Genomic DNA, 26477 nt, shown 5'->3' with positions numbered 1-26477 from the left:
AGCCCGGCGCGGGCGGTCCCTCGGGGGCAACCGGGTTCCTGAGCCCCGCCCCCGGCCCCGCCCCCCGCGCCCTCAAGTTTCTCCGAAGTTTTCCTCAGATCAGGCTGTACGCCCCGCCCTCCGGCCCGTGACGCAACAATGGTGCAGCGCGGCCGCCAATGGGCGGCGGCGGGGACCCGCAGCGCGGGCCAATGGCGGTGGCGGGCAGTCCCGCGGTCCTGCCGGCCCGGGCCGCACTGCGCCTCCCGTCGCCGGCGCCGGCACCGCCGCCTAGCTACCCGACCCAGAGCTCGGCTGCGGCGGGCGCGGGCGGCGGCGGCGGCTCCCCCGTGCGGTCCGTGCTGGGACCTCCGCCTGCCTGCCGCACGGGGACGGCGCGCGCTCCAGCCCGCAGCAGGGACCGGGACGCTCGGCCCACCGTCCCTCGCGGTGAGTCCCCCCGCGCCCGCGGCTAGCAACCCGGGCGGCGGTCCCCGCCCTGCCCAGCACGCCACGGTGAAACCCTCACCGCGCCCGCCACCGGCCGGCAGACACTGGGCTCGTGGGGGTGACCCGCTGCGGCCGAGGTCGGGTCGTGCCCGCTGGGAAGGGCGGGGAGGAACTGGCGGGCGGCCCGGCTCGCGGCGCTGTCCTGGGGCCCAACCCCGTCGCGGAGCCGAGGCGGTGACTCTGCCCAGTGACGTGGGGCCGCCGAACTTTACGTAACGCGCCCGGCGCCCCACGCGTGCCCACTTATTGCACCTGGGACACAGAGGCCCTGACTCCAGGAGGGCACATGGCCACAGCCCAGCCCGCCGTGTCCACCTCTGTAGCCCAGTTGCTGCGAGGGGTCCACCCAGTGTGTGTGGATGTGGCCTGACTGCTGCCCCAGGGCCCTCCTGACCGAAGGCTTACCCTTGCCCAAAGACACCAGGGTGGTGGGGCCGGGGGCGGGGCTCAGGTAGGGGCTGGGGCATTGAAGGCAGGGTCAGAGTTCAGGCTGGGGTCCTCACCATGTTGGAATGAGCCCAAATTGGAACTGCTTTCACCATGACTTGGTGACTGACCTTGGATAAGCTTGTCCCCTGCTGGTAAATGGGTGGCAGTACCAGCATCCTGTGTGAAGATCCAGAAAGGCGTCGGCCGAACTGGAGGGGAGGGACTGCAGACTGAAGTGCAGCCTCTAGGTTGACTTCACCCTTTGCCTCCTCCCAGGGGCACTGACCCAGAGGAGATGTAGGGTCGGAGCCACTCCCCCACTCGCCCTGCTGGGGCTCACAGCCAGCCACAACCGGCCACAATCCACTCCCTCTCCTACAGATGAGGAAGCTGAGGTTTCTTGAGGGAAGGTGAAAGACAATCACGGAACCTGGTGATCGTGTGTCAGGAACCAGGTAGGTCTGATCAGCCTGGGAAGAGGCTCAGGGGGCCTGACAGTGGTAAGGGGTCCGAGGGCAAGATCAAAGCAGAGGTGGGATTGGAGTCGTCGGGGAGTTAGGGGCGGAAAATGGATTTGGCTCAGGTTGAGATATGGGCCTGAGTTTTCCTGTCAACTACCTGGCTTCTTATTCGGGGTTGATGGACCTGGCAGAGGTGGGAACAGGCACTCTTTCCCCCGTTTCCGGGCTGGAGAGGGGTGGGAGACTTTGAAGGGCTGACCAGGTTAGGGTTTCTCTAGCGGGTGCCAGAGAGCAAGACAACTTCAGGGAGGGAGATCAGGTGCTGCCAGATCAAGAAAGCAGGCTGTGGGTTTTGGGCCTAGGAGAGACTATAGGTAGGGGCAATGACTGCAGGGGCCAGGCTGAGGCAGGAGGCAGGTAGGAGAGTCCCAGACAGAAAGCTCAAGGCTCCAGTGGGGCTGTGGGGGTAGATGGGACAACCCACGTCAGAGGGTCGTGATGAAGCCGGAGCCCTCTCCTCACTGCACCCTTTGCCCGCAGGTTGGTCTGTCCTGGGGCCCATGCCTTGAGGCTGCCAGCATGCCTTGGGACGCAAGGCCTGGGGGCGGTGCAGACGGTGGCCCTGAGGGTGCCGGCGCAGCCCGCTCTCGGGCACAGAAACAATGCCGGAAGTCGTCTTTTGCCTTCTACCAGGCGGTGCGCGACCTGCTTCCCGTGTGGCTCCTGGAGGACATGCGCGCCAGCGAGGCCTTCCACTGGGATGAGCGCGGGCGCGCCGCGGCCTACTCACCCTCGGAGGCGCTGCTCTACGCGCTGGTGCACGACCACCAGGCCTACGCACACTACCTGCTGGCCACTTTCCCGCGGCGCGCACTTGCGCCACCCAGCGCGGGCTTCCGCTGCTGTGCGGCGCCCGGGCCTCACGTGCCGCTGGCTGTGCGCTACAACCGCGTGGGCATCCTGCGGCGCATCCTGCGCACTGTGCGTGACTTCCCAGCTGAGGAGCGCGCGCGCCTGCTGGACCGGCGTGGCTGTAGCCGCGTGGAGGGTGGTGGCACTTCGCTGCACGTGGCCTGTGAGCTGGCGCGCCCCGAGTGCCTCTTCCTGCTTCTGGGCCACGGCGCCTCGCCTGGCCTCCGTGATGGTGGTGGCCTCACACCACTGGAGCTGCTGCTGCGCCAGTTGGGCCGTGATGCAGGCTCTGTCCCTGCCGCTGGGGCTGCCTCTTCCGCCACTGCTGCCAACACTGTGTCTGGGGAGCCACGCCAGCGCCGCCTGCTACTGCTTGACCTACTGGCGCTGTACACCCCTGCGGGTGCCGCAGGCCCAGCCCGCCGGGAGCTGCTGGATGACCGACCGCGCTGGCAGCGGCTTCTGGGTGAGGACAAGTTCCAGTGGCTGGCAGGCCTGGCCCCGCCATCTCTCTTTGCACGTGCCATGCAGGTGCTGGTCACCGCCATCTCTCCTGGCCGCTTCCCTGAGGCCCTGGATGAGCTGCCGCTGCCGCCCTTCCTGCAGCCCTTGGACCTCACTGGCAAGGGCTAGACCCAGGGGGTGCGGGATTTGGGGACAGAACTGTTTTTCGGAGCATTGTACCTGCACTTTACATATACTGATCTCTGTACAGGAGAATCTGCTTCATCTGTCACATGCCATGGGGCAAGGCTCCCAGGTTTCCTGGGTGCAGCTGGATCCAGCTCCCCATGTTCCTGCCCAAGTGGGGCTCCGGTCATATACTCCCCTCATTGCCTAGCTCTGCAAAGGGGTGAGGACCAGCCTCCCACTCAGATCTGGAGCTGGGAGTGTCCCAAAGAGGGTGGCTGCTGAGCTGAGCAGGAATTGAGCAGGCACAGGGGGAGGGGACTGACTTGTGCAAGCAGGGGGACGGAATGTGCAGAGGCCTGGAGGCCAAGAGGACAGGCCCAGTGGGGAGTTATGACAGGAGGCTCTCGTAGTGAACTCTCTGGTGGGGCCTGGACCTGATCCTGCAGTTGAGGGGGGACAAGCAGGACTGGGCAGTCTGCTGTGCCAGGAGCTTGGCAGAGGCCTGACCCAGGCTGTGCCTTCCTGTATCCCCACCCTACTCTAGCCATGAGCCCCTTGGGTGTCACTGGCTTCCTGTATCTCCCACTGATAGCTGGCCCACCCAGGCCTGGCTCTGACTCTGTCACCACCTTTTGCTCTTTGCCCACAACTGGCAGGCAGTTTCCTGGGGCTCCTGCTTCTCAGCTCAGCCATTGTACCTGGTAGGCCCCAGGCCTGGGGCCCCCAGCTTCTTATCCCCTCCTGGGGTTAGGTGTGTTTTCCTCTTGGTCCAGGGATGACTCCCTGGCCCACTCAGAGTGGGCATTAGATGGTGTCCATGATGATGGAGGGGTGGGTGTGTCACCCCAGGGGCAGGCTTCTTGCCCGTGACTGGAGAGCTGATTTCTCCAAGAAGATTTGTTACCCTGTGAGTGTGCTGCCATCCTGCAGGATGAGGGGACTGACTGAGAAGATGTACCACTCCTGAGGAGCCTCAGGACCAGGCAGGGTGGCCAGGCTGCCTGGCTGGGGAATCCTGCTGGGTCTGCATGGGCTGGAGGGCTGTGATGTCCTGCCAGGGCACCTGCTGCCTGCCCTGCACCCAGTGTTCCTGAGGGGAGCCTGCCTGCCAGGTGGCAGAGTCTAGGAGGGAGGGCGGGGAAGGCCCAGACAACAGATCTTGCCTGGGGATCTAGACCCAATACCCACTTTCAGGGTGACCTTGGACAAAACCTCTGCCCTGGGCCCTGGTTTTCTCATCTGTCTTCAAGGGATTTTGGACTATCTCAGCTTATTGCCAACCCTGAAAAGGATGTTCCCCCATTGTGCAGGAGTGTGGGGTGGGTGGTATACTGTCCTAGTGGGAATGGAGAGGGAAAGATGAAGAGGGCACACGACCTTCTGAGCCCAGATCCAGACTGGAGAGGGTCTTCTCCCCTCCTGTTGTGCCCTGGACCAGCTAAACAGCCTCTTTGAACCTCTGCACTTAGTGGATACTAGCTGCCCAGCCCCAGGCCTAGGGCATCAAGGCTCCCTGGTTCTCACAATAAGGATGCCATTGCAGAGGACTTTCACTTTCTTCCTTTGAAGGACAGCAGTAGACTGCAGGACTGCTGGGGTGGGGCCTGTCAGGCTTTTGGGAGCCTGTCAGCCCAGCCATTCTGTCTAGAAAGCTGGACAGCTATTGGGTATAGACTTCACATCTCTCCTGTCTGGTGTTGTCCTCTGGGTCAGTGTGTCCAGGGCTAGATGTCCCTGTACTTCCCCTCCTTTAGTGACAACCTTTGGACCCCTGGCCTAGGGGAGGGTCCCTCTATAGAACCCATTGGGACAACCAGGAGGAGGCAGGTATGGGATCCTGCCATCTGGAGGAATTATGGGCAGGAATCCCCAGCTGCAGGAAGGTGCAGGGCAGGGTCTAGGGCTCCGGAGGGTGGTTTGTTTCAGGTACTCTGTGGGGTAACAGTAGTTGTGGGACAGCCACATCATTGCTGAGTGACTGGTTGACCCCTGTGCCCACAGGGGCAAGTGGGTAGAGGCAAGGACACCTTAGTGTTCACTGATTGGGGTGGATGAGGCAAGGGCACAGGGAGTCACAGGAGGCCACAGACCAGAGTGGAGCCTGACCCCGGCACAGCTCAGCAGCCGGCCTGGCCCAACCCTCCACCCTGCAGTGGAGCAGAGAACTTCACGTGGTGCTGGCAGATAAGGTTATCTGGTGCCTGCTGCTGGGAGAGCGAAGGGGGCCCCAGAGTTTGGCTTGCCACACCCAGGAAGGGCTGTGAGGACCCTGGTGCATCTGTCACTGTTGTCATTCCTGGCAGTGAGCTTGCAGGACTCGGGGCAGACCCAGAGGATTGGAGGGAGTCAGAGCCAGCCAGGCCCAGGCCCTTGGCGTATGGCAGCTCTGCTCTTGGTCCATGGCAGGTGACTGACAAACCTCATTCTCTGTGACGAAGCACATTGGTTTGTTGGTTTATTTCTTAAATGTCACTACTCTCTCCCCCTATGTATGACCAAGTGCCCAGCAATGTTCCAAGAGCCCTGAACCCAGCTCATTAAGAAGAGTTCAGTGACCAAGCCAGGGGCCGTGACACATGCCTTAATCTCAGCATCTTGGGAGGCTAAGGAAGGATGGAAAGTTGTAGGCTGGTCTGGCCAACTTGGTGAGTCCGTGTCTCAAAAATAAGAACTGGGAATGAAGCTCAGTGGTTGAGTGCCCCAGAATTCAATCCCCAATAATACAAAAACAAAACAGAACCGTGTATTAAAGGTACTAGCCCTTTGGCACATACTTGGTGCATGTTTTTTTTTTTTTTGAAGGTGATATGGTTATTTTAGCTGTACAAAAGTTTTAACTTTTATGTAGACAGACATCATGTTTATGATTTACGGGATTTTGTTTGTTTTTTGTTTTTTGTGGTGTTGGAGTTTGAACTCAAGGGGTTCTCTAAAGCGCCTGCCACACCCAAGGTAAAGCTACATCCCCCATTCTTTACTTTTTTTTTTGGTACTGGAGATCGAACCCAGGGGTGTTTAACCACTGAGCAACATCCCCAGCTCCTTTTTGTATTTTATTTGGAGAAGGGTCTCACTGAGTTACTTACCGCCTCGCTAAGTTGCTGAGGCTGGTCTTGAACTCACGTTCCTCCTGCCTCAGCCTCCCAAGCCATTTGGATTATAGGAGTGGGCCATTCCAGCGATCCTCCTGCCTCAGCCTCCCAAGCCACTGGGATTACAGGAGCGGGTCACTCTTTTAGATGTTGATGGACCTTTATTTTATTCATTTATTTATATGCGGTGCTGAGAATCAAACCCAGTGCCTCACATATACAAGGCAAGTGCTGTACCACAGAGCCACAACCCCAGCCCCGGTTCTTTATGAGACAGGGTTTTGCTCAATTGTGCAGGCTGGCTTTGAATTTATAATCCTCCTGCCTTAGCTTCCTGAGTCACTGGAATTATAAGTGTGTAATGCTACACTTGGCTACAATTTATTTATCATTTTGTACTGAGGGTTTAACCCAGGGGCACTTTACAACTGAGCTATATTCCCAACTCTTGTGTTTCTTTCTTTTTTTTTTTTTTTTTTTAATTTTGAGATAGGGCATCATTAAGTTGCTAAGGGCCTTGCTAAATTGCTGAAGCTGGCCTCAAACTTGTGATCCTCCAGAGCAGCTGGGATTACAGGCACGTGCCAACTGTAAGTAAGATTTTAAAGAAGTCTTTGGTGGTTTTTTTTAATATTTGACTCAACTAGCATTGATACAGTAAAGGGTTAATGTTAGTAGCCAGGTGCAGTGGCACATGCCTGTAATCCCAGCTGCTTGCCTCAGCAAGCTAAGCAACTCAGTGAGAACCCTATCTATTTCTAAAAAAAATATAAAATAGGGCTGGGATGTGGCTCAGTGGTCGAGTGCCCGAGTTCACTCCCTCCCCACAAGAAAAAGTTGATGTTAGAGATAGCTGATTTTTTTTTTTTTTTTTGAGAGAGAGAGAGAGAAATTTTTTAATAGATTTCGGTGGACACAACATCTTTATTTTATTTTTGTGGTGCTCGCATGCCAGGCAACTGCGCTACTGCTTGAGCCACATCCCCAGCCCCTGAATTTTTTTGAAAATATTTTTTCTTTTAATATTTTTTTAGTTGTCAATGGACCTTTATTTTATTTATTTATATGTGGTGCTGAGAATTGAGCCCAGGGCTTCACGCATGCTAGGCACGTGCTGACCACTGGGCCACAACCACAGCCCAGAGATAACTGAATTTTTAAAATGTAAATTTATTTATTTTTGGAATAAAATATTTACATGGCTCAAAATTCAAATGATACAAAAGGTATATGCTTACAAGCAACCACTGTACCAATTTCTTGTCCCCATATAGAACCTGTTTCTTCCCCAGTTTTCTCCCCTGGAATTGGGAAAAGCCGCAAGTCGGCCAGAAGGTTGGAGAGTGAGCACCATTCCACAATGCTGTCACCTTCCTCCCTCTTCTCATCTCCTTTTTAAAACCGTCGCACCCACACACGGGATTTCACTGACACAGTGAGGAGGGCCACTTGCCAGCACGCACCACACTTCGCCGGGCCTGCGCTCAGGTGGCCTGGCCCTCCCCAACGCAGGCTGCTTTCAGAACTTCCTTATGAGGAATGGGTGCTGGATGTCTTGGTGTTCTTGAGTGCAGGTTTCCAGAAGTGGAGTTCATGGTGACAGGTTTGGGTCCTTGCCCGGTGGTACCACGCCTGACTTTGGCAGTGTTTTTTTGGTGGGGAGGTACTGTGGATTGAACTTAGGGGCACTGATCACTGAGCCCCATCCCCAGCCCTATTTTGTATTTGATTTTTTTTTTTTCCAGAAAGAGAGAGAGAGAGAGAGAGAGAGAGAGAGAGAGAGAGAGAGAGAGAGAGAGAGAATTTTTAAATATTTATTTAGTTTTCGGCAGACACATCATCTTTGTTTGTATGTGGTGCTGAGGATCAAACCCGGGCCGCACGCATGCCAGGCGAGCGCGCTACCGCTTGAGCCACATCCCCAGCCCTTGTATTTGATTTAGAGACAGGGTCTCACTGAGTTGCTTAGTGCCTCACTTTTGCTGAGGCTGGCTTTGAACTCACGATCCTCTTGCCTCAGCCTCCTGAGCCGCTGGGATTACAGGCGAATGCCACCGAGCCCAGCTTTGGGAGTGCTTTCGACACGTGCTCTTCCATCTGCTTGTGTCTGATGCGTTTGTCCCGTGGGTTTGGACAAGGCCTGTGGTAGACACTCCACCTCAGGATCTTACTTGTCATTGCATCCCTCTTTGATTTTTGTTTGTTGTGGTACTGGGGATTGAACCCAGGGGTGTTTTACCACTGAGCCACATCCCTGGCCCTTTTTCACATTTTGAGACGGGGTCTAAGTTGCTTAGGGCTTTGCCGAGTTGTTGAGGTTAAGCCTCAAACTGCAATCCCCCAGCCCCGGTCTCCTGAGTTGCTGGGATTACAGGGGTGGACCACCACACCTGGCTCCCCGTTAACTTACGAGAGGTGTGTAGGTTGGCTGGCTCCACATCATGTTTGGTCTCCTGCTCTGGTTTTGTGCTCTGAGGATTGAACGCAGGGTCTCATCCATGTCAGGCAGATGCTGTATCACTGAGCCACATCTCCAGTCCTGTGCAGGATTTTTGATTTAGACTTTGCATTTTGAAGAAATCAAATTTGTACGTGGACTTTCTTTCGTGGCCTTGTCATGATTTCTATTCAGAAGCCATTCAGAAGACAGAGACTTCCTCCATTTCTTTCTTCCACTTACTATTATTTTGCCAGAATTAAGCAGTGGCCAACATCAGCTGTGAACCCCCCTGCCCGCATCTGCGGCACCTCCATCTTGCATCTCCGAGGATCTGGACTGCATGGTGCTGTGGGCCCTTTGACATGCCAGCCCTCCTGGGGCTCTGGTCACCGCTCTTTGCAGTTCTCACCTATTTGTGAGGTGGCATCAATCACCTGAGCTCCCTACACGAAGGTGAGCATGTTAACGGGATCCCGAGTCTCACAGGGCTAATAGAGGCTGCAAGGCTGCGAGCTCCTAGCAGCACACCTGGCCATCATGGGGCCGTGTGGGCACTTTGGTTATGTGGAGGAAACTTACTGAAAATGAGCTGTACCTGCAAATTTCTCTGAGGAGAAATTTCATGTTTGGTCTCCTGTTCTGGAGCATGAAACAAGTCTCCTTTTTTTTTTTTTCTTAAATATTTATTTTTTCAGTTGTAGTTGGACACAATACCTTTATTTTATTTACTTTTATGGGGTGCTGAGGATCGAACCCAGGGCCTTGCACGTGCTAGGCAAGTGTTCTACCACTGACCCACAACCCCAGCCCCTACAAGTCTCCTTTTAACACAAGTTTTCTCTGATGTCTCTAAAGCCTGGCCGTTTCTTGACACCGGTCTGACATTTCTTGTTCAGGTGGCTTCCTGGAACCTTGGATGTGGTCCTTTTTCAGATGTTAGTTCCTAGTAGGGCAGGGTCACAGAAACCCCACAACCTGCCCCTGGCTCCAAGAGGGCAATCCCTGTGCCCCACCCCACTTTAGGGCCATCCTTCCCAGGCCACCTTGGGTGCATCCTGCTCTGGAGCAGCCATCACAGTGACACCTCCTGGACATGCTGGTGCACATTTCAACCCCCACCAGGTCACGAGGCCAGGAGGCAGCACCCTCCTGCCAGTGAGGCTGGGCTGGAGCGCCTCCCAGCACATCCCTGGGAAATACCTAAGCGCGCCTTCTCCCAGCTCAAGCATCAGACCTGACCAGGTTTGGAAAAAGTCTAGTTTATTGCACGATCTCAAAGCACAACTAAAATTAAAACCAGAAATAAAACTGTGCAAAGCACAGAAGCTAAAAGTAGTCTAAAAGTATCAACTAGACTTGGGTTTAATTGCACTAAGGTCCCACGGGCTTAGGAGGGCGCTGCCATCTGGGCGGAGCCGGCAAGGCACAACAGATGCAGAAGAGGAGCAGCCCACCTGGGGGTGCCTCCACAGTCACCAAACTCTTACAAAAGGGCTCTATAAAAGTGAAGTGGGTTTCAGCATCTCCTGCTGAGATTTGAAAAGCCTCCCTCTCCATGGCTGCCGGGGGGGGGGGGGGGGGCCTTCCCAAGGCCTGTGGGGGCTCCCCAGCCTGGGCAAGGTGGGGTAGCAGCCAGCCGAGAGTCCAGCTGGGAGCTGCCAGGGGCGGGCTCAGGGTGGACACGTGGTGGAGCAGCCTCGTCCTGAAACTCAGATGCCTGTGGACCACAAAGACCACCAGGAGGAGGCCACAGCAACTCTCTACAGCAGGAACTGTGTCACCTACCCGGGCACCAGGCCAGGCTGCCAGTCAAGGACATTCTGGGGATGGCCATTGCTCTGAAGCCCCAGCCAAGACAGGACAGGCTCAGGCTAACCCTCTGGAAGGAACAGAAGGCCCTCCCTTGTCTCCAGAAATACACTTCTCTTCTAAATTTGTAAGATTTGATTTCAAATGAGGTATCTTATGCAGGTTTGTAATATAACAAAAAAGGCAATAATTAGGAGATCTGTCCTCCGAGGACATATCTGGCTTTGTGACATCCACCAGCAGCATTTGACAGCACTCCAAGGACATTTCTAAGCTAGCTACCACAGCTCAGCTCCCCTGCGTCTGACCAGGGTACTCCTGGGCCAGGCCGCCCGAGACAGAGCCTGACGCTCACTAGCTGGCCCCCAGCAGCCCTCACTGTCTGGTGAGGCGCGTTTGCCGCTGGCCGTGCAGGCAGCAGTGAGGCGTGGTGTGCCTGTGTGTGTCTTCAGCCTGCATGGCCAGCGCCCTCTCCCCAACATGGACGGCCCCAAGTTCCTCCTGGAGCAGGCAGTGTGCAATGGAACCTGCCTCTCAGGGAGGAAGTGGGGCCCTGTGAGGAAGAGGACACCATCACCAGGCACGTCCAGAGGTTGGAGGGCACTGACCTGTAGCTGCACTGAGCCCAGGACTACTCACGTGGACACAATCCGGGTGCCCTGTTGCCTGTGCTGGCTACAGGTGTCCCTGGATCCTGGTTCAGACTCGCCCTGTTCCCCACGTTGTCTCCCATAAACAGGACCTGGAGTGTGGAGAATTTGACCTCAGTACAGGGAACTAGTGCATGCAATGGGGCCACAGCCATTGCACCTGCTTGGAGGTGACCTTGGCAAGAGGTCAGAGGTGCTGCTGCTACAGCAACAGCTCCGGGCACTCAGCTGAGGCGCTGGGTGCTGGAATGAGATGGAAATCAACATAGATGAAGGCAGGTGTGGGGCGTCCACGAGAACAGACGTGTCTGGGCAGGGTTAATGAGGCATTGATGAGTGAGTGACTTGGAAATCAGCAGTGTCCACTGAAGAACCTTGGCATTCTCCCTCCTGAGTGGCTGCCCAGAGTTCCTTCAGATGACCTCCCATTCATCCTCCAGGTCCTCAGGGTGGGTGGTGGCCACCTGACTGTTCTTCTGGGTGCCATGTGAACGGCTGAATGTCTTAGTCAGCCGCTGGAGGAGGTAGCCTGGGGGGCCCACTGCCCACAGCTCATCGGACGCGGTCACTGCAAGACAAGAGGCAAGCAGAGACTGTTGTATCACAGGGCTGGGGTAAGGGCACAGGTGAGCTCAGGGACCTGGACAAGCCACTTCCCCAATTGTGTTTCATGGGCACACAGTACCCTGTGCTGGCCCAGAAGCCTGAGAGAGCCCACGTGTTCAGTCCCTCCCGAGTCGTCCCGCCCTCCGTCCTGGCTTTGGGAGTGCAGAGCCTGGTGGGAGCAGCCTCTTTGAGAGCCCCTCTGACACGACTCCGAGGATCCTTCCTGGGCACCTGCCTGTGAAACAGGACGCATTTCCGGGAATTTTCTTCCAGTAGTCCCCAGCAGGGTTTTTGTCTGTGATGCCGTAGCGCCGGGCCAGGTCACCATCTGGACAGCGGGCCCACACGGTCCTTGTGCTCAGTGCCAGCTGGCAGGCCTGCAGCCCTGTGGGAAACCAGGCATCCTGCTCAGCACCTGAGCATGGGACGGGGCACCCCTCCCTGACCATGGCACTTTCCGGGTTCTGCCCTTGTCTACCAGTACTTCCTGCAGGACACAGTGCCCGCTCCACACTGGGCACCAAGGGAAAGGATGCCCACTGTGGGGCTAGCCAAGCCACGAGCGCCTGAAGCCAAAGGACAGAGGGTCTGGCTGTATGAAAGCTGTCATGCTACCAGAGCACCAGGAAGGTGGCCTGGGTCTGCCAAGGAGGGAGTGCGTCTTTATTTCGGCGATGAGATTGAACTGTGGGTGTTCTAGCACTGAGTCGCATCCCTAGCCCTTATCATCTTTTATCCTGAGACAGAATCTTGCTAAATTGCTTAGACTGGTCTTGAACTTGCACTCCTCCTGCCTCAGCCTCCTGAGTAGATCACAGGCGTGTGTTGTCATGCCTGGCTAATGGAGTATGGTGCAGATTCCTGTCTGTCACCTGCCCAACAGGACACCGGAGGCAAAACAGAACACTGAGTGGGGCAGCTGCCACAAACATGTCGGTTGACGACTGTGGCCACGTGTGGGACACTGGGATGGTCTCATGGCTTCTTCCTACCAGGCACGTGCTCCCAGTCAGTCCCCACAGGCATCTCCTCGGTGATCCCGGTCCGGACATGCACGTTCCACCTGCTGTCGAGGGCCCACAGCATCTGGTCGTTGGGACTGGAATGGATGCTGACCAAGGTGACCCCGGCTGGCTGGAAGCAGGAAGAGACTTTTCTCAGAAAGGAGGGAGAAAGAGAAAGATGGGAGGTGTGGGGAACTGAGGACACATGGATGATCACAGGCACGCGGCCTGATGTCAGGCTGGGCGGAGGTGAGCAAACCTCGGGAAGCAAGGTGGATGGGGACTGTGCTAGCCCGCTCTTGCAGCAGAGGCTCAAACCATCCTAGAATGCTAGGCAGGCCAGAGGGACCTCCCTCCACAGCTGGCCCGAGCCTTCAGCTGGAGACAGAAGGGCAGAGGCCTTCAGGTCAGGGAGGGTGGAGCCATGTGAGAGGCACATGGTGGGAGGGTACTCTGGATGGCGCCACCGGCAGCCCTGCTCATGGCAGCAGGCAGGAGGGGACCCGCATCAGAGGCAGCTGGAGCCCTGGCAACCAGCAGAGTGGTTCCTCCTGCTCCAGCTGCCCTCCTGTCTCTGCCCTTGGGCAAGTGATGTTCCCTACTGCCTGGACCGTGGCACACTGGAGTGAGGAGAGTAGGCAGGAGCTGGATCCTGGGTGGATACGGGGACCCCTGCTCCTCAGGCAGCCTTGGCCCAAACCTTACATCTACTGGTCCACTTTTCATAGCACAAGAATAAATCTCTTCGGTGGACTATCCACCAGCCAGCTCCAGTATGACCCAGGGATGCCACCGTTGGTTGAACAAAGCCTCTGTGCTTGAGAGGGCAGAGCTCTCTGGAGGATCCAAGCCTCTGGTCACTGGCAGTTCTGGTGAGCTGCCAAAGCTCTGAGGGACTGGCTATCCCCCACTGCTGATGCTTCCTTTCCTGGACTCTGTTGTCCCTGCTCTGCACTTCGCTCTCTGGGGCTGTTGTGAATATGGTTACGCTACAAGCTACTGCCCGGCTCCATCCAGTGAGCTGTCATGACCCTGGTGGAGGGCTGGGGCTGGGGCTCAGGGGTAGAGCGCTCGCCTAGCACCTGTGAGGCCCTGGGTTTGATCCTCAACACCACATAAAAATAAATAAATAAAATAAAGGTATTGTGTCCATCTACAACGAAAAAATAAATAAATATTTAAAAAACAAAACAAAACACACTGGTGGAGGACTGGGGCTGGGGCTCAGTGGTAGCGCACTTGTCTGGCATGTGTGAGGCCCTGGGTTCGATTCTCAGCATATAATTAATTGCATATAAATAAGCAATTAATAAATAAATAAAGGTCTATCAACAGCTTAAAAAACTAAAAAAGCCCTGGTGGCTCCAGCCGCCAGACACTCTCAGGGCACCTCCAGGGCAGGGGCTCGCCTGCTCCTGTGCCCATCGAGGTGCACTTGTGCTCACCCTCTGGCTGCCCTCGTGGGGGTTTCCTATTGAGTGAGTGAATGGGGGGGTACCAAGTCCCCTGCACATCAGCTCCATGGCTGGTTGGTCCCAACGGGGCCCAGGGGATTCAGACAGAATCTCAAGGACGTGGGCATGTCACCACTAGGAGCCTGTGTCAGCACTGGCCTCGCCTGCCTCTTGTTTCTCTGAATAACTCAGGTTTGGTGTCTCAGAGCCAGATGGGACTGAGGTTGCTGCGTGGCTTGGCATCTTGCAGGCCACTCCTGACACGCTCCCAGAACAGGAAGCTCACCGCCTCCTCTCCCACCCAGGTCGGCCTCTTATGATGAGCTCACACCAGTTCAGGTGGCTCCCTATCAGCCAGCTCCAGTATGTCCCAGGGATGCCACCTCTTGGCTGAGTGCCCATCAGCTCAGGTCACATGTATACTATGACCATCCAAAAGAGTACGGAGGAAACAGATGTCCCTCATAACAGTGGCACCAGCACAGGCTCCATGTGCAACCATGTCAAGGGGAGCTGAGGCTGCTCCACGCGCTCTCTGGGTCCACAGACACCAGGCACTGGGGCATCGCTGTGTGTGGGGCAGGAGTGGGGCACGGGGCAGGAGAGGCAAGGCCAACCTCAGATCCTGAGAGTGGGGAGAGAGTGACTGGGTGGGGGGGGCAGCTCCTTGCACTGGCATTAGTGAGGAGGTGGCTTTAGGGTTGAGGCCTGGAGGACACAGGGCTGCTGTGAGGTGGTGGGAAGGAGGGAAGGCTGAGGAGGACTGCGGTGCTTATGCTGTGGGTCCTTACTGCCCATGCTACCAAACCAGTCCCCGTGGGTCAGATGGGAGGTGGGCATACACCAGAGCAGCCCTGGACCCAGTCACCTTCAAAGGTCAACCCCCAGATGCACTGGCAAGGTCAAAGGATAACTATATGCCACACATGTCACTGCTCTGTTTTGGTGACAGAATGCCCCTGGACCATAGACAGAGCCACAGAGAACCCTGGCCTGCCCTGACTCCTGGCCCTAGGTGCTGGTTGGACTGGGATCTACTGCACAAGGGCCATTCTCTCAACTTTGTTCACTCTACAGTTTAGCCCTGGAGTCCAGAGATGCAGATTGGGGGAGGGTTGTTCTAGGTCCAGCTACAATTCTACTAAGAGTGAAGGGGCTCCAGCAAAGGGAGGGGAGAGGCTGGCCACATGAGGATGCATTGCCAGCCCAACAGCACAGAGGCCTGCAGAAGTGCCCCCAAGCACCCTGAGCACCGCCTACATGCCTGGCCCATGCTGAACACCACCACCCCGGGGAAAGGAGAGCACGCCACGGCTTCAGGATGTGCTGTGTGCTTGGGATAAAGCCAACCCACAGGTTTGAGGACAAACACTGAAAGCATCCTCGGCCCCTATGGACCTGGCACGACAGGCTGTGGGTGGCTATGAATTCTTCAGCCCCACGGAGAGACCAAATCTGAGGCCTGTTCCCTAGAACCTGGGCTGCACCTTCTTTGACCAACAGGCCACAAGGGAAGCAGTACAGGTGGGCCATGCCTGGCTTGAATAGCAGGCAGAGGTGGCCAGCTTTCAGCCTGAGCTGCCATGAGGCCTGAGGCTGAGGAGCCCGCTCTCTCTGCGTCCCAGGAAGTCACCTTCCCAGGACCTGCCAGAGTCCCAGAACTGGAGCAGAGAGGAGCAGTTCCTGCTGGCTCCGCCCCTGTCCTGAGCCAGAGATGCAGATGGAACGTAACAGCCTGTTGGTGGAAGCCACTGACTTTTGGGTAGTGTATCATGGACAACCGGACAGACGGAAGGGACGGCTGTGATGCAGGGGAGGGGCAGGACAGGAAAGAAGGAAGTGGGACTGTCTGCGGGAGGCACTGGAAGGACAACAGGAGGTGGCAAGGGACGTCCCCCATAATCAGGCAGACCCAGGTCAGATGCCCCAGCCTCCCTCCCATGGCCTGCCCTCCTTCTCCTTGCCAGCCCTGCTAGGACACAGGGGACAGCATGCCTTGCTGCTGCAGTGCTCCTAGTCTCCCTGCCAACAGAACGCACAGAACTCCTGGCTTGGGGCAGCCCCATGCTGAGGGCCTGTCTCTGTGGCCTATCGTGCCATCGTGGCACATGTGCCCTGCATATGCCCAAGGTCACCTGGCAAGCTTCTACCCACGTTCATGACTCTACCACATCACCTTCCCAGCCTGCAGTGGGGACCCCCACGTCACCACAAGCTCCCTGAGGGCAGAGGCCATGTCTGTTCCCTCTGTCCACTCAGTGACCAGCCCAGGGTTGATCTTGATGCTGAGGAGGAACTGAGGCTACCGGCAACCACCAACGCATGGCCAATGTCCAGGTGCCTCACTTTTTCTTGTGCAATAAATAAAAAAATGTGTATTTTAGCCAGCGCAGTGGTGCACACCTGTAATCCCAGCAGCTTGGGAGGCTAAGGCAGGAGGTTTGCAAGTTCAAAGCCAGCCTCAGTAAAAGCAAGGCGCTAAGCAACTCAGTGAGACCCTGTCTCTTTTAAGTAAAAAACAAAATAGGGCTGGGGAGGTGGCTCAGTGGTCAAGTGCCCTGAGTTCAATCCTGGTATGGGGGTGGGAAAAAAAAGCTTATTTTGCTACAACTAAAAAAAAGAAAGAAAAGGCAGACGAGCCATGGTTGTGCAGTTACCACCAGGGGTTGGGCTAAGGGTTCTTGGGACTTCTATTATTTCTTTCTATATGTTTTGCAGGACTGGGGACTACATCCAGGACACTTGACCACTGAGCTGTATCTCCTGCCTCCGCCTCCCAAGTTGCCAGGATTGCAGGTGTGAGCCACCGAGCTGGCTTTTTTTTTTTTTTCTTAAAGATTCAAAGTCTTTATTTCTAGGATCTCCCATGTATAAACTGGACAGGCTCTAGGTGGCCACCTCCCCCGCTAAATACTGCAGTTTTCCCCAAAATATTGAGCCCTGTCCTACTGATCCTGTGTAGAAACCACATATGGAGATGCAGGGGTGCACATGTGGGGCATTTGCTGGTAGGGAAGCCATAAGTTCTGTGCCCTTCCTTACAAAGACCCCAGATCCCTGTTGGGTTGTTGTAAACAGAGGAACATTCTTCAGGCCCCTTGCTCCGAGCACACCCTTTTATTATTCCTTACAAATGCACATGAATCTATAATCATCTCAATTTCTTTTATAAATCGTGGTAAAATGCACACAATACAAATTCTGCTATTAGTGACATCAAGTACATTCACAAATTGCATAATCATCAATACTATCTGGTTTCAGAGCCCTTTTTTAATATTTATTTTTAGTTGTAGTTGAACACAATGCCTTTATTTTATTTTATTTTAAAATACTTATTTTAGGTGGTGCTGAGAATCAAACCCAGAGCCTTGTATATGCTAGGCGAGCACTGTACCACTGAGTCACAACCCCAGACCCAATACCTTTATTTATTTATTTCTATGTGATGCTGAGGATTGAACCCAGGGCTAGGCAAGCACTCTACCACTGAGCCACAACCTCAGCCCCTTCAGAGTCTTTTCACTGTCCCAAAGGAGACAAACTTTCAATTAAGGAAAAAGCAAGCATGCTCAGCATGGTGGTATACACCTGTAATCCCAATGACTCCGGAGGCTGGGCCAGGAGGATCTCAAGTTCCAGGCCAGCCTCAGTAACAAAGCAAGGTCTTAAGTAATTTAGCAAGACCCTGTCTCAAAATAAAAAATAAAAAGGGCTGGGGGTATGGCTCAGTGGTAAATGGTAAAGCACCTCTGGGATCAATCCCCAGTATCAAAACAAACAACAAAAAAAGCAGCTAAAATTTTGCTTATTCATATTAAAAAACTCATAGAAATGCAAAAAAGGAATAAAGAACACAACTTACAAAATGGAGCAAACAAGGGGTTTAAGAACCCTGTCTAGTGTGGTAAGCTGAGAAAAGGGGGAGGAGGGAAAGTGGGAGAGGGTAGGACAGACACAGGCCCACGCACGCCTGGGCTTGTGTTTTGTAAGTATGCTTTAAAGATAGGTTACAGGGCGGGTGGGAGGGAGCCAGGTCCTCTTTCTGGGCGTGCTGAATGATTTAATTATAGCCATCAACTACTTAGATGTTCACAGATCAAGGGGCTGCTGGTAGCTGTAAAGCTGCCTTTAAATAAGACCTTGTGGGGACACAGGAAGCTGCCCCATGCTCCCTAGCAGCAAGGCTCCAGGAGGGGTGCCAGTTAGGAGCAAGCAGAGCAGACATCCCTTCTCCTGAGACACCAAGGTCTAGGACATGATACTGCTCTTTTCCATTATTCAGAATCTTCAGTTGGAACCTCTGTGATCTTGTCTGGACGCAGAGTGAAGGGCCCAGTGTGCCCTTGACTCTCCAGAGCTGTGGAAAGGGCCCTGTTCCAGGTGCATGCAGCAGCCTGGACCACAGAAATGGTTCTCCGGTCTAGGAGTTTGTCTGAGTGTCAGGCGCTTCATTTGGACAAGGGGCGCTATGAGGAGATGGTCCACCCTGGACAGGGCCAGCCTGTCTGTGAGTCAGTGGACAGTATGTGGTGACCCAGCTCTAGCAGTGCAGGCAAACCTGGCACTCCCTGCCAGGAGAAGGGACTCTACCCACCACAGACACTGTCCAGAGGCTGCTGCTGCCCCTTTCTGTAGTAGGCACGGTGGCAAGGCATGATCGGATGTGGTCCCAGCCGGTGGCTCTCACTGGAGACCATTTCCCCTGGCATCTACTGAACCACAGGCACCACAGGCAGGGCTATGCTGCCTGGTCCAAGGCCTCACGTAGCCCTGGCCCCTCATTGGTGTCAGCAGGATGGCTTCGGGCTCCTCCCTGGGGGGCTGCCTTGATCATGGGCACCAGCATGCATCTGCCTACCTGCCAGCCCCAGTGGCTCCCAACAGGCTCCTTCCTAGGGCCAGTGATCCCCTGGGCCTGGGTATCTCCTGCTCCAAGAATGGGACCACGCTCTGCATTTCCACTGCTCCTACAGCTTAATGAATTAGCAACCAGAGGACAGCACGACTGAGATCCCAACAATACTTTGAAAAGGGAGGACAGTTAAATTAACTCTAGGCTGGAGAGAAAACGATCTCTTACTAACAGGCTGGCTCTTCTGTGATTTAGGGCTCACAAATATTGGGCCAAAAGGGACCCAGATGACAGTGAAGCCCAACTCCCTCACAGAAGAGAACTGATAAAAAGGATGCTGAGAGGCGATGGGACCTGTCCTGGTCAGAGTGAGCCTGGAGCTCAAACGTGTGGGCTGGAGCCAGAGTTCTTCGAATTTCTAACAGGATAAATCTTTATCACGAGGCGCTTCAACACGTGTGTGTACACACACAGTAGCACAAAACACAATCCCTCACAAACAGGCACACCCCTACACACATTTCCCCCAGCCAGAATGTGAGTTAACTCAGGTGGAACAAAGGAACCGGTGAGAAGTTCACAGTCAAAGGTTAAGTTTATCTAGATTACTTTGAGGACGCAGACAAGTTCAGAGGCGTGTGGCAGCAGCACCAAGTCACTGGCCAGCAAGCTTCCAAGCAACAGCATAAGCCACACTGGGAAGACCCTAGCTGGAAGGACTCCCAGTCCAGACTGCTCTGCCTGGCAAGTGGTGGGTGGAGCCCCCTGGGCTGCCTTTTCTTTTCCCTGTAATGTTATCTCCCTCCCTCCCTTTCTTTTCATTCCTTTAATCCACTTACAATGTGTGGACACAACCAGGAACAGTGGCACACCCCTGTTATCCCAGAGACTTGGGAGGCTGCGGCAGGAGGCCTGCAAGTGTGAGCCTCAGCAACTTAGTGAGACACTGTCTTAAAATAAAAAATAGAAAGGACTGGAGATGTGGCTCAGTGGTAAAGCACTCCTGGGTTCAATTCCCAGCACCCCCCTCAAAAAAAGTGAAATACTGAACTTTATTTTCCTTTGGAGTTCAGGGTCTCACCCTGATGCTGTCACCTCAGGAGCCACTAAGGAGTGTAGGTTTGTGGGGTTCTTTGTTACTGGCCCCTGTGGTAGTTATACTTTCTTTTATTTGGTCTTTTAAATTTTTTTTTAAGATTTATTTTTTAGTTGTAGTTGGACACAATACCTTTATTTTACTTATTTAGTGTTACGTGGTGCTGAGGATCAAACCCAGGACCTTGCACTTGCGCCTCTGCCGCTGAGCCCCAGCCCAGCCCCCTATTTGGTCTTTTTAGTCCTTCTGTGTTTTCCCTGTAGCAGATCCTTTTCCTGCTTCTGGTCTATTCCTCCTAGTTTGGATAAGCTTGAAAACCAGTTACCAGCGTGAACAGCCTTGTATTAAGGTCAGTCAAAGGGTGTGCCCAGGCCTTCACATTTGGTCCTACATGTGATTCCAGAACCCAGCAAGAAAACTCATCTGCTGACTGCAGGGAATGTGCTAGAGGACGACCCCCAGGCAGGCCTCCTGCCTAGCAGGGGCTGCAAAGCCAAGGGCCACCTCTGTTCAGCTCCAGACACCACTGGGGTGATGTGCCACGTGGCAGATGCTGACAAATCCCAGCCTGAGACTCTGCTCCCTGTGTGCTCACCAGGCAGGCTTTGGCTGGTCTACCAGATAAGTGAAGCCCGGAAGGGAAAGGTCCTGGAGGTGACCTATGAACTCAGCTTCTCTAAGGTCATAAGGTCAGCAAGGGACTCTGGTGTCAGTCTTTCCAGTTCTTGCAGCTTTTTTGTGTGTGTGTGGTGATGGGGATGGAACTCGGGGCCTCATGCCTGCGATGCACGCACTAACCACATTACCCCAGCCCACGTTCTGGCAGCTTCACTGGGGCGCACACATGCCTCTCTGGGTCTTCATTTTACCCACTGGGTATGAGTCACTCAAGATTGATGAAGGAGCCACTGGTGCTCACCTGTCATCCCAGCCCCACAGGAGGCTGAGGCAGGGAATCACAAGTTCCAGGGCAGCCTGGGCAACTAGTGAAACTGTCTCAAGATTAAAATTACAAAAGGCTGGGGTGCAGCTAGGTGGGGCAGAGTGCTTGAGAGGCCCTGGGTTCCATCCTCAGTGCTGGGGGAAAAAATAAAAAAGCAAAAGCAAAAGTGAGAGAGGAGGGGACTGCCGCAGGGAGGAGCACTCATGTCCTCTTCTAGGAACTGCCACCTTCCAGATTAGAGACGAGAGCCAGAGCCCAACATCCTAGAGGAGGCAGTGTTTCTTAGGATAGGTTGTTCTGCATGCTACAAGCCCTCTGCCGCAGAGCTTAGCCCTTTTGTGCCTCACTCTTACAACCAAGGATCGACAACATCTAAAGAGAGTCAGTGTCTGCCATGAAAAAGACTAAGAAGAGACAAAGCAGGTGTGATGGGGGACAAGGAAATCAGGAGGGGAGAAGAAATTTTAAAAACTCCTCAGGCCCCACGTTCCTACAGGAATGCTCAGCCAGCAAGCGCCATATCACGTACAACCACAGAATGCAGCCTACCCACGATGAGTTAGACTCTGAGTCAGGTACACTCTCTGTCATTATCCCTAAAAAGAACAAAGAAACAAAACATCCTCAGACAAAAGAGAAGACTTTACAATCATGAAACAATAACAGGAACTGAAGTGTGATCATGGAAATGACCTGACAGAAGGCTGCAGGAGAGGCTGGGCTGTGGCTCAGTGGCAGAGCGCTTGCCTGGCATGGGGGGAGGCACTGGGTTTGATCCTCGGCACCACATATAATAAAATAAAGGATCATCGACAACTTAAAAAAAAAAAAAAGAAAGAAAGGCTGGAAAAATAACAAGGAAGATACCACTGAGAAAGTGGACAAAAGCATGAGATGAAAAATAGGAGGGAAAAGCTACGGAGAGTGCAGGCAGTTTGGGAAGCCCACACCAGCAAGGAAGAATCCCAGTGAGAGCAAACCCAACAGAGAGGACAGAGAGGTGGGACAGACAGGCTGTGTGAGGTGGGCCCAGCACATGGATGGAAATAGGTCCTCGCTAAGGCACACCAGGAACAAAGAGAGCTAGCAACTACAGAGAGCAAGAACAGGTCCAATACCAGGAATCAGGGGTCAGAACAGCGTCAGTCTTCTTGGTAGCAAGGGCTTGATGGGGAAGACTTTCAAAATTCTAATGGAAACTGACACCAACCTGGTATAACCAGCCAGGTTGAGGGTGAAGGTCAATGAAAGATGTCGGTATTTCCAAAAGTTACTTCCTGTGAGCCTCTCCTCTGGAACAAAGTGGAGGATACCCCCCAAAACAGAGGCACCCCCTTGATGGAGACAGGGCTCCATCAAGAAGGAGGTGGGGCAGAGGGTGACCAGGCCAGATTGTAGCCTGCCGATGGGACCCAGGAGAGATTTCAGCAACAAAAAACAGACCACCTGGGGTGTCCAAATGTGTTGAGGCAGAGGTCTGGGGCTGAAGGTGGAAGAGCAACAGAGAGGGTCATCAAGTCCAGGAAAGCAGACACGGCACAGGCAAGCAGCCATCAGTGCCGTTCATCCTTCCCTCCTGTCACAGGGTGCAGGGGCAGGACTGGGGATGAGGGGTGTAAGAGCCTTGTGTTCTCCTCTGCCAGTGGAGTCAACTAAAAACCCCGGGGGAAGGACAAAAAGGTGCCCCTGTAGCAGCTACCCAGAGATACAAATGGAGAGCAGCTCTCCAGGGCAGGGAGCACAGCATACCCTGTAGAACCGCTGACAACATAACTGTTGGACTCCGACTGCGATGACATGGCACTGAGCCACACGTATAGACAACTGGTCCAGTCACCAAGGGATGAGACCATGGAGACCACAGATACTGGAGCAGGACCCTGGGTGTTTCCTTCCTGGTTGTTCCCCCAATCTGCTGCCCCCTCTTTGAGTCACTCATCATTACCACCATCTTCCTCTTCCTCCTCCTCCTCTTCTTTTTTTGGTTCCAGCCTTTTTTATTTTAAAATGGGGTCTTGCTAAGTTGCCCTGGCAGGCTTGAAATTATGATCCTCCAGCCTCAGCCTCTGGAGTAGCTGGGATCACAGGTGAGGGCCTCTGAGCTGGCTGCACTTGATTGTCGTGTACATCCTCATCTGTTTACCCATCCACCAATCCACAGTCCTTTTTAGATGCACCTCAAAGCAGACTGCAGACATCAACATCCTTCTCTCCCTAATTACTCCAACACGGAAGTCATTAACCAGAGCCTGGTATTTGTTTAATATGTTTTCCTGAGGTAAAATTTGCATGCAATAAATGTGCAATTCTCAGGCAGCCATTGCCTGAGCTTTCAGGAACTCCCTCTAGTAATGCCTCTTGCCCCTTGCCAATCATTTCCCTACTGGGCGACAATGGATCTGATTTCCATCAATGATACATTCTGTTTTGCTGTTCTAGAATTTCACTGTTTTGCTGTTTCTAGAATTTCAGAGGCGTTGAGTCTGAGTGCTGCAGGAGCCCGGAGACATGGCTTTTTTCTCTCAGGACAATGACTATGAGATACAACTGTGTTGTTGTATTTCTTTTTCTTTGGCTCATCTGTTTTTATTACCATCCCAGTCCCAACCATAGTCCCTCCGTCACAGAACTGAAGATGGAAGGTCAGAGAGGCTAAGTCGAGGCCATGGACCAGGGCTGTCTGGCGCTGCGGCCTGTGCTCCCTCCACTCCACAGTATCTCCCCTGCCACAGGGTTTGGGCCCCAAATGGCTGCTTGTTTGGGATCTGGTTTCCCATCCTCCTTCTCTGCCCTTCCTGCTTTTGGCTGTGACCTGACATACACATCTCCCAACAGGTGTTGGTGAACATTTTAGGGACATACCTGCCCCCTTCTGCTTCCTAAGTAGAGAAGCCCCAGTCTTGCATTTCGGGCAGCCAGCCCTATAGCTGGGGGCTCCTGCTCGGCACACAGGTGTTGAGCCTCACTACTGGTCCAGCCTGAGCCCCGTACTGACTCAAACACTGCTGTTCACTAGTAGGCCAGGCAGACCTCCCAAACCACAGGCTAGGCACCTCTGCACCATCTGAAATCTGTCATTAAGGAGAAAGCCACCAAGGATAGCGAGTGTCCAAGAGCTGGGCTCCTGCAGCATTCAGACTCAACGCCTCTGAGCTCCTAAGCCACCCATGCCTACTAGGGCAGCTGGTGCCCACCTCCAGCCAGCACCTAAGGCTGCCCGGTCTGGGATAGCAGCACAAGCCACAGAGGCCCCCCTGAGCATACCACAGGCCACCCAGCTGAGCTGCATTGTCTGCGCAAAACACATGGCACATTTCAAAGATTCAGCACCAACAGGGAGAGGCTCTGGCAGTTTTTTTGTTTTTGGTGTTGAGAAATGAACCCAAGGCCTCATGCATGCCAGGCCGGTGTTCCACCACTAAGTTGTACTCCTAGCCCTTCCTTGGTTTTTTAAACTACTGTGATTACAAGTTGAAATGGTAACTTTTTGGATATACTGGGTTAAATAAAATACATTACCAAACCTAATTTTGCCATCTCCTCTCCCACAGCACTGCTAGTCAGCGGAAGAGTCTTCGCTGTAGCTCCAGAACTCTGGCCCTCACTGTTCCAGTCCAATCCCCTGGGGACTTAACTAAAACAGGGTAACCTCCAGATGGCCACATCCAGGGGCCCTGCCCAGCCATGTCACAGGCAGGAGCACCGCATGGCCACCCATGCCCCAGCCTCACAACCGGCTTCCCACTTTCCTCCTACCATCCGCCATGCACTCTGCCTTGGCTTCCTTTCCTGGGCCCAGGCCCAAAGCCCTGTGGCCCTTCAGGGTTCTCTGCGGGCCTCTGCTCTTCCTGGACCAGTGTGCCTGCTGGCACAGAGATCTGACCACACCTACCTTTCTGGACCTTCAGCCTGACTCTCATGAATGTTGGTCCATCGGTGGACAACCCTGCCTAGAGGTCTGCAGGTGCCTGATCCAACCTGCTGACGCTCGGCTCACTGCTCTCCTGGAGCCCTCGTGCGTCCCTTCTCAGTTGGCTGGCGTTGGCCCTGTCCCTGCAATTTTGCAAGTGTTTCTTCAGCTCTATGGCTCCTGCCTTTCCATGTCCAGCAGATGTCTTCTCCAACGGCCACACAGGGGGTCCCCAGGAAACCCGTCACAGGCTCGAAGCTCCTTCCTTCCTTACAAACGGTGGGACCAGGCCATTCAACCTGGCTTTGAGTTTCCAGTGTCCCTGAATGGGTATCAAGATGACAGTGCCAAGCCTCCTATTGGGTGCCCCGCCTGTTCCTGGGCCAGGGTATCTTCCAGGCCAAGACTGTGTCTCATGCTCCTTCTGCTTGGAACACACTCTGGCCTGCCGTCCTACCAATACAGCCCTTGGAAGGGCGTTCTGGCTACCTGTAGACCCTGGGGGCACTCTTGCCCTGGCCAGTTCCCTGGCACTCTACTCCCAGCTCCACAAACACATGGACCAGGAGTTCTTTAAATCTAGTCAATGGGGCTGGGGATGTGGCTCAAGCTGTAGCGCGCTCGCCTGGAATGCGTGCAGACAGGGTTCGATCCTCAGCACCACATACAAACAAAAATGTTGTGTCTGCCAAGAACTAAAAAATAAATATTAAAAAAAATTCTCTCTCTCTTTAAAAAAAAAAAAAAAATCTAGTCAATGGTTTATGTGTCTCCACCGAAGCCTCTACGTGTCCCCAGATGGGGCTGCTCTTGAGTCCCTGGCCCCAGCAATGTGGGCCTCCAGGATGAGGGGTGAGGACTGCTGGCACAACCAGGATCCTCACCTACAGAAAGAGGTGGCTAGGCGATTGTCTTCCAAGGTCTCCTGTTAGTGTGCTAAGATTCTCTGTGGAGGTGCAGGGGAGAGGGAGACCTGCAGGGATTCAGGGTTTTACGGCAAGGAGGTCAGAGGGATATGTTGGAGCAGAAAGGCTGCACACTGACCATAAAATCTGGGTCCTTTGCCGAGTGTGGTATAGGCCTGTGGTCCTGGAAAGGCTGAGGTGGGAGGAGCATGTGATCCTAGGAGTTCAAGGCCAGTCTGGCAACATGGTAAGATCCTATCTCAAACAAAAGAAAGGGCTGGGGATGTAGCTCAGTGACAGTGTCAATCCACATGGGAAACAGGTACCTCGGCCACAGCGGGCGAGAGCATGGCCACTGGGAGGAAGCGAGGCCTGCTCAGGGCACACAGGGGCTGTGAAGCAGTCTCCTCTTACATTGAGGCCCACAGGGCTGCGTGCTGTGAAAGACCCTCTGCCAACTATGCTGGTTACAGAGGTGCTGTGAACGTGAACTGGAGGTTCTCTAACTGAAACAGCAAGCTCTGCTCTCCAAGACGCTATGCACCACTAGAAATGCTCCCTCCAAACCCTTCCAAATGTTAGGCCTGCATCATTCGCTTTGAGTATGTTGTTGAAACTTCTCCCCAAAACCACCACCAGAGGGAGAGGTTTTGCCAGAGCACCGGAAACAAAAATAAAGAAGCTGCTGATGTAAAACATTCCTGTTGCTTCACTTCACGTGCCCTCTGGCATCTACTGACCTGCTCCCATCTCTGATTCAACTGCAGATGTGGCCTCCAGGGAGACAGA

At 54.3% G+C, this 26477-nt stretch overlaps 2 protein-coding genes and 1 non-coding gene across 5 annotated transcripts in view; 1 reads left to right on the top strand and 2 right to left on the bottom strand.

The window, feature by feature from the left end:
• The first annotated feature begins 249 nt into the window (after window positions 1–249).
• Window positions 250–6383, top strand: Ankrd9 (ankyrin repeat domain 9). 2 transcript variants are annotated; one of them, XM_046453223.2, is made up of 3 exons: window positions 250–429; window positions 1300–1373; window positions 1920–6383. In XM_046453223.2, the coding sequence occupies exon 3, from the start codon at window positions 1959–1961 to the stop codon at window positions 2922–2924; it is 966 nt and encodes a 321-aa protein (XP_046309179.1). In that variant the 5' UTR covers window positions 250–429; window positions 1300–1373; window positions 1920–1958; the 3' UTR covers window positions 2925–6383. The 2 variants fall into 2 exon arrangements, with proteins under 2 accessions (XP_046309179.1, XP_046309178.1); XM_046453222.2 differs by having other exon boundaries at window positions 1195–1373.
• A 3316-nt stretch (window positions 6384–9699) lies between these two features.
• Tecpr2 (tectonin beta-propeller repeat containing 2) overlaps window positions 9700–26477 on the bottom strand; it is a 79456-nt gene continuing 62678 nt past the window's right edge. For both annotated transcript variants that reach the window (XM_046453057.2, XM_046453058.2), the window contains 3 exons: window positions 12514–12655; window positions 11757–11906; window positions 9700–11483 (listed from right to left, as the gene is read on the bottom strand). In XM_046453057.2, coding sequence (XP_046309013.1) covers window positions 11329–11483; window positions 11757–11906; window positions 12514–12655 — 447 coding nt within the window. In that variant the 3' untranslated portion in view covers window positions 9700–11328. The remainder of the gene's footprint in view (window positions 11484–11756; window positions 11907–12513; window positions 12656–26477) is intronic.
• Window positions 16969–17095, bottom strand: LOC124098378 (small nucleolar RNA SNORA11). The gene has a single exon (XR_006853562.1). It is a non-coding gene; the product is annotated as a small nucleolar RNA SNORA11 (small nucleolar RNA).

This window comes from Marmota monax, unplaced genomic scaffold (genome assembly GCF_021218885.2).
Source record: "Marmota monax isolate L192 unplaced genomic scaffold, Marmota_monax_Labrador192_F-V1.1 WCK01_AAM20220418_F8-fsc00190, whole genome shotgun sequence".
Taxonomy (NCBI): Eukaryota; Metazoa; Chordata; class Mammalia; order Rodentia; family Sciuridae; genus Marmota; species Marmota monax.
The sequence above is the reverse complement of the archived record's forward strand: the minus strand, read 5'-3'. Positions and strand labels throughout refer to the sequence as shown.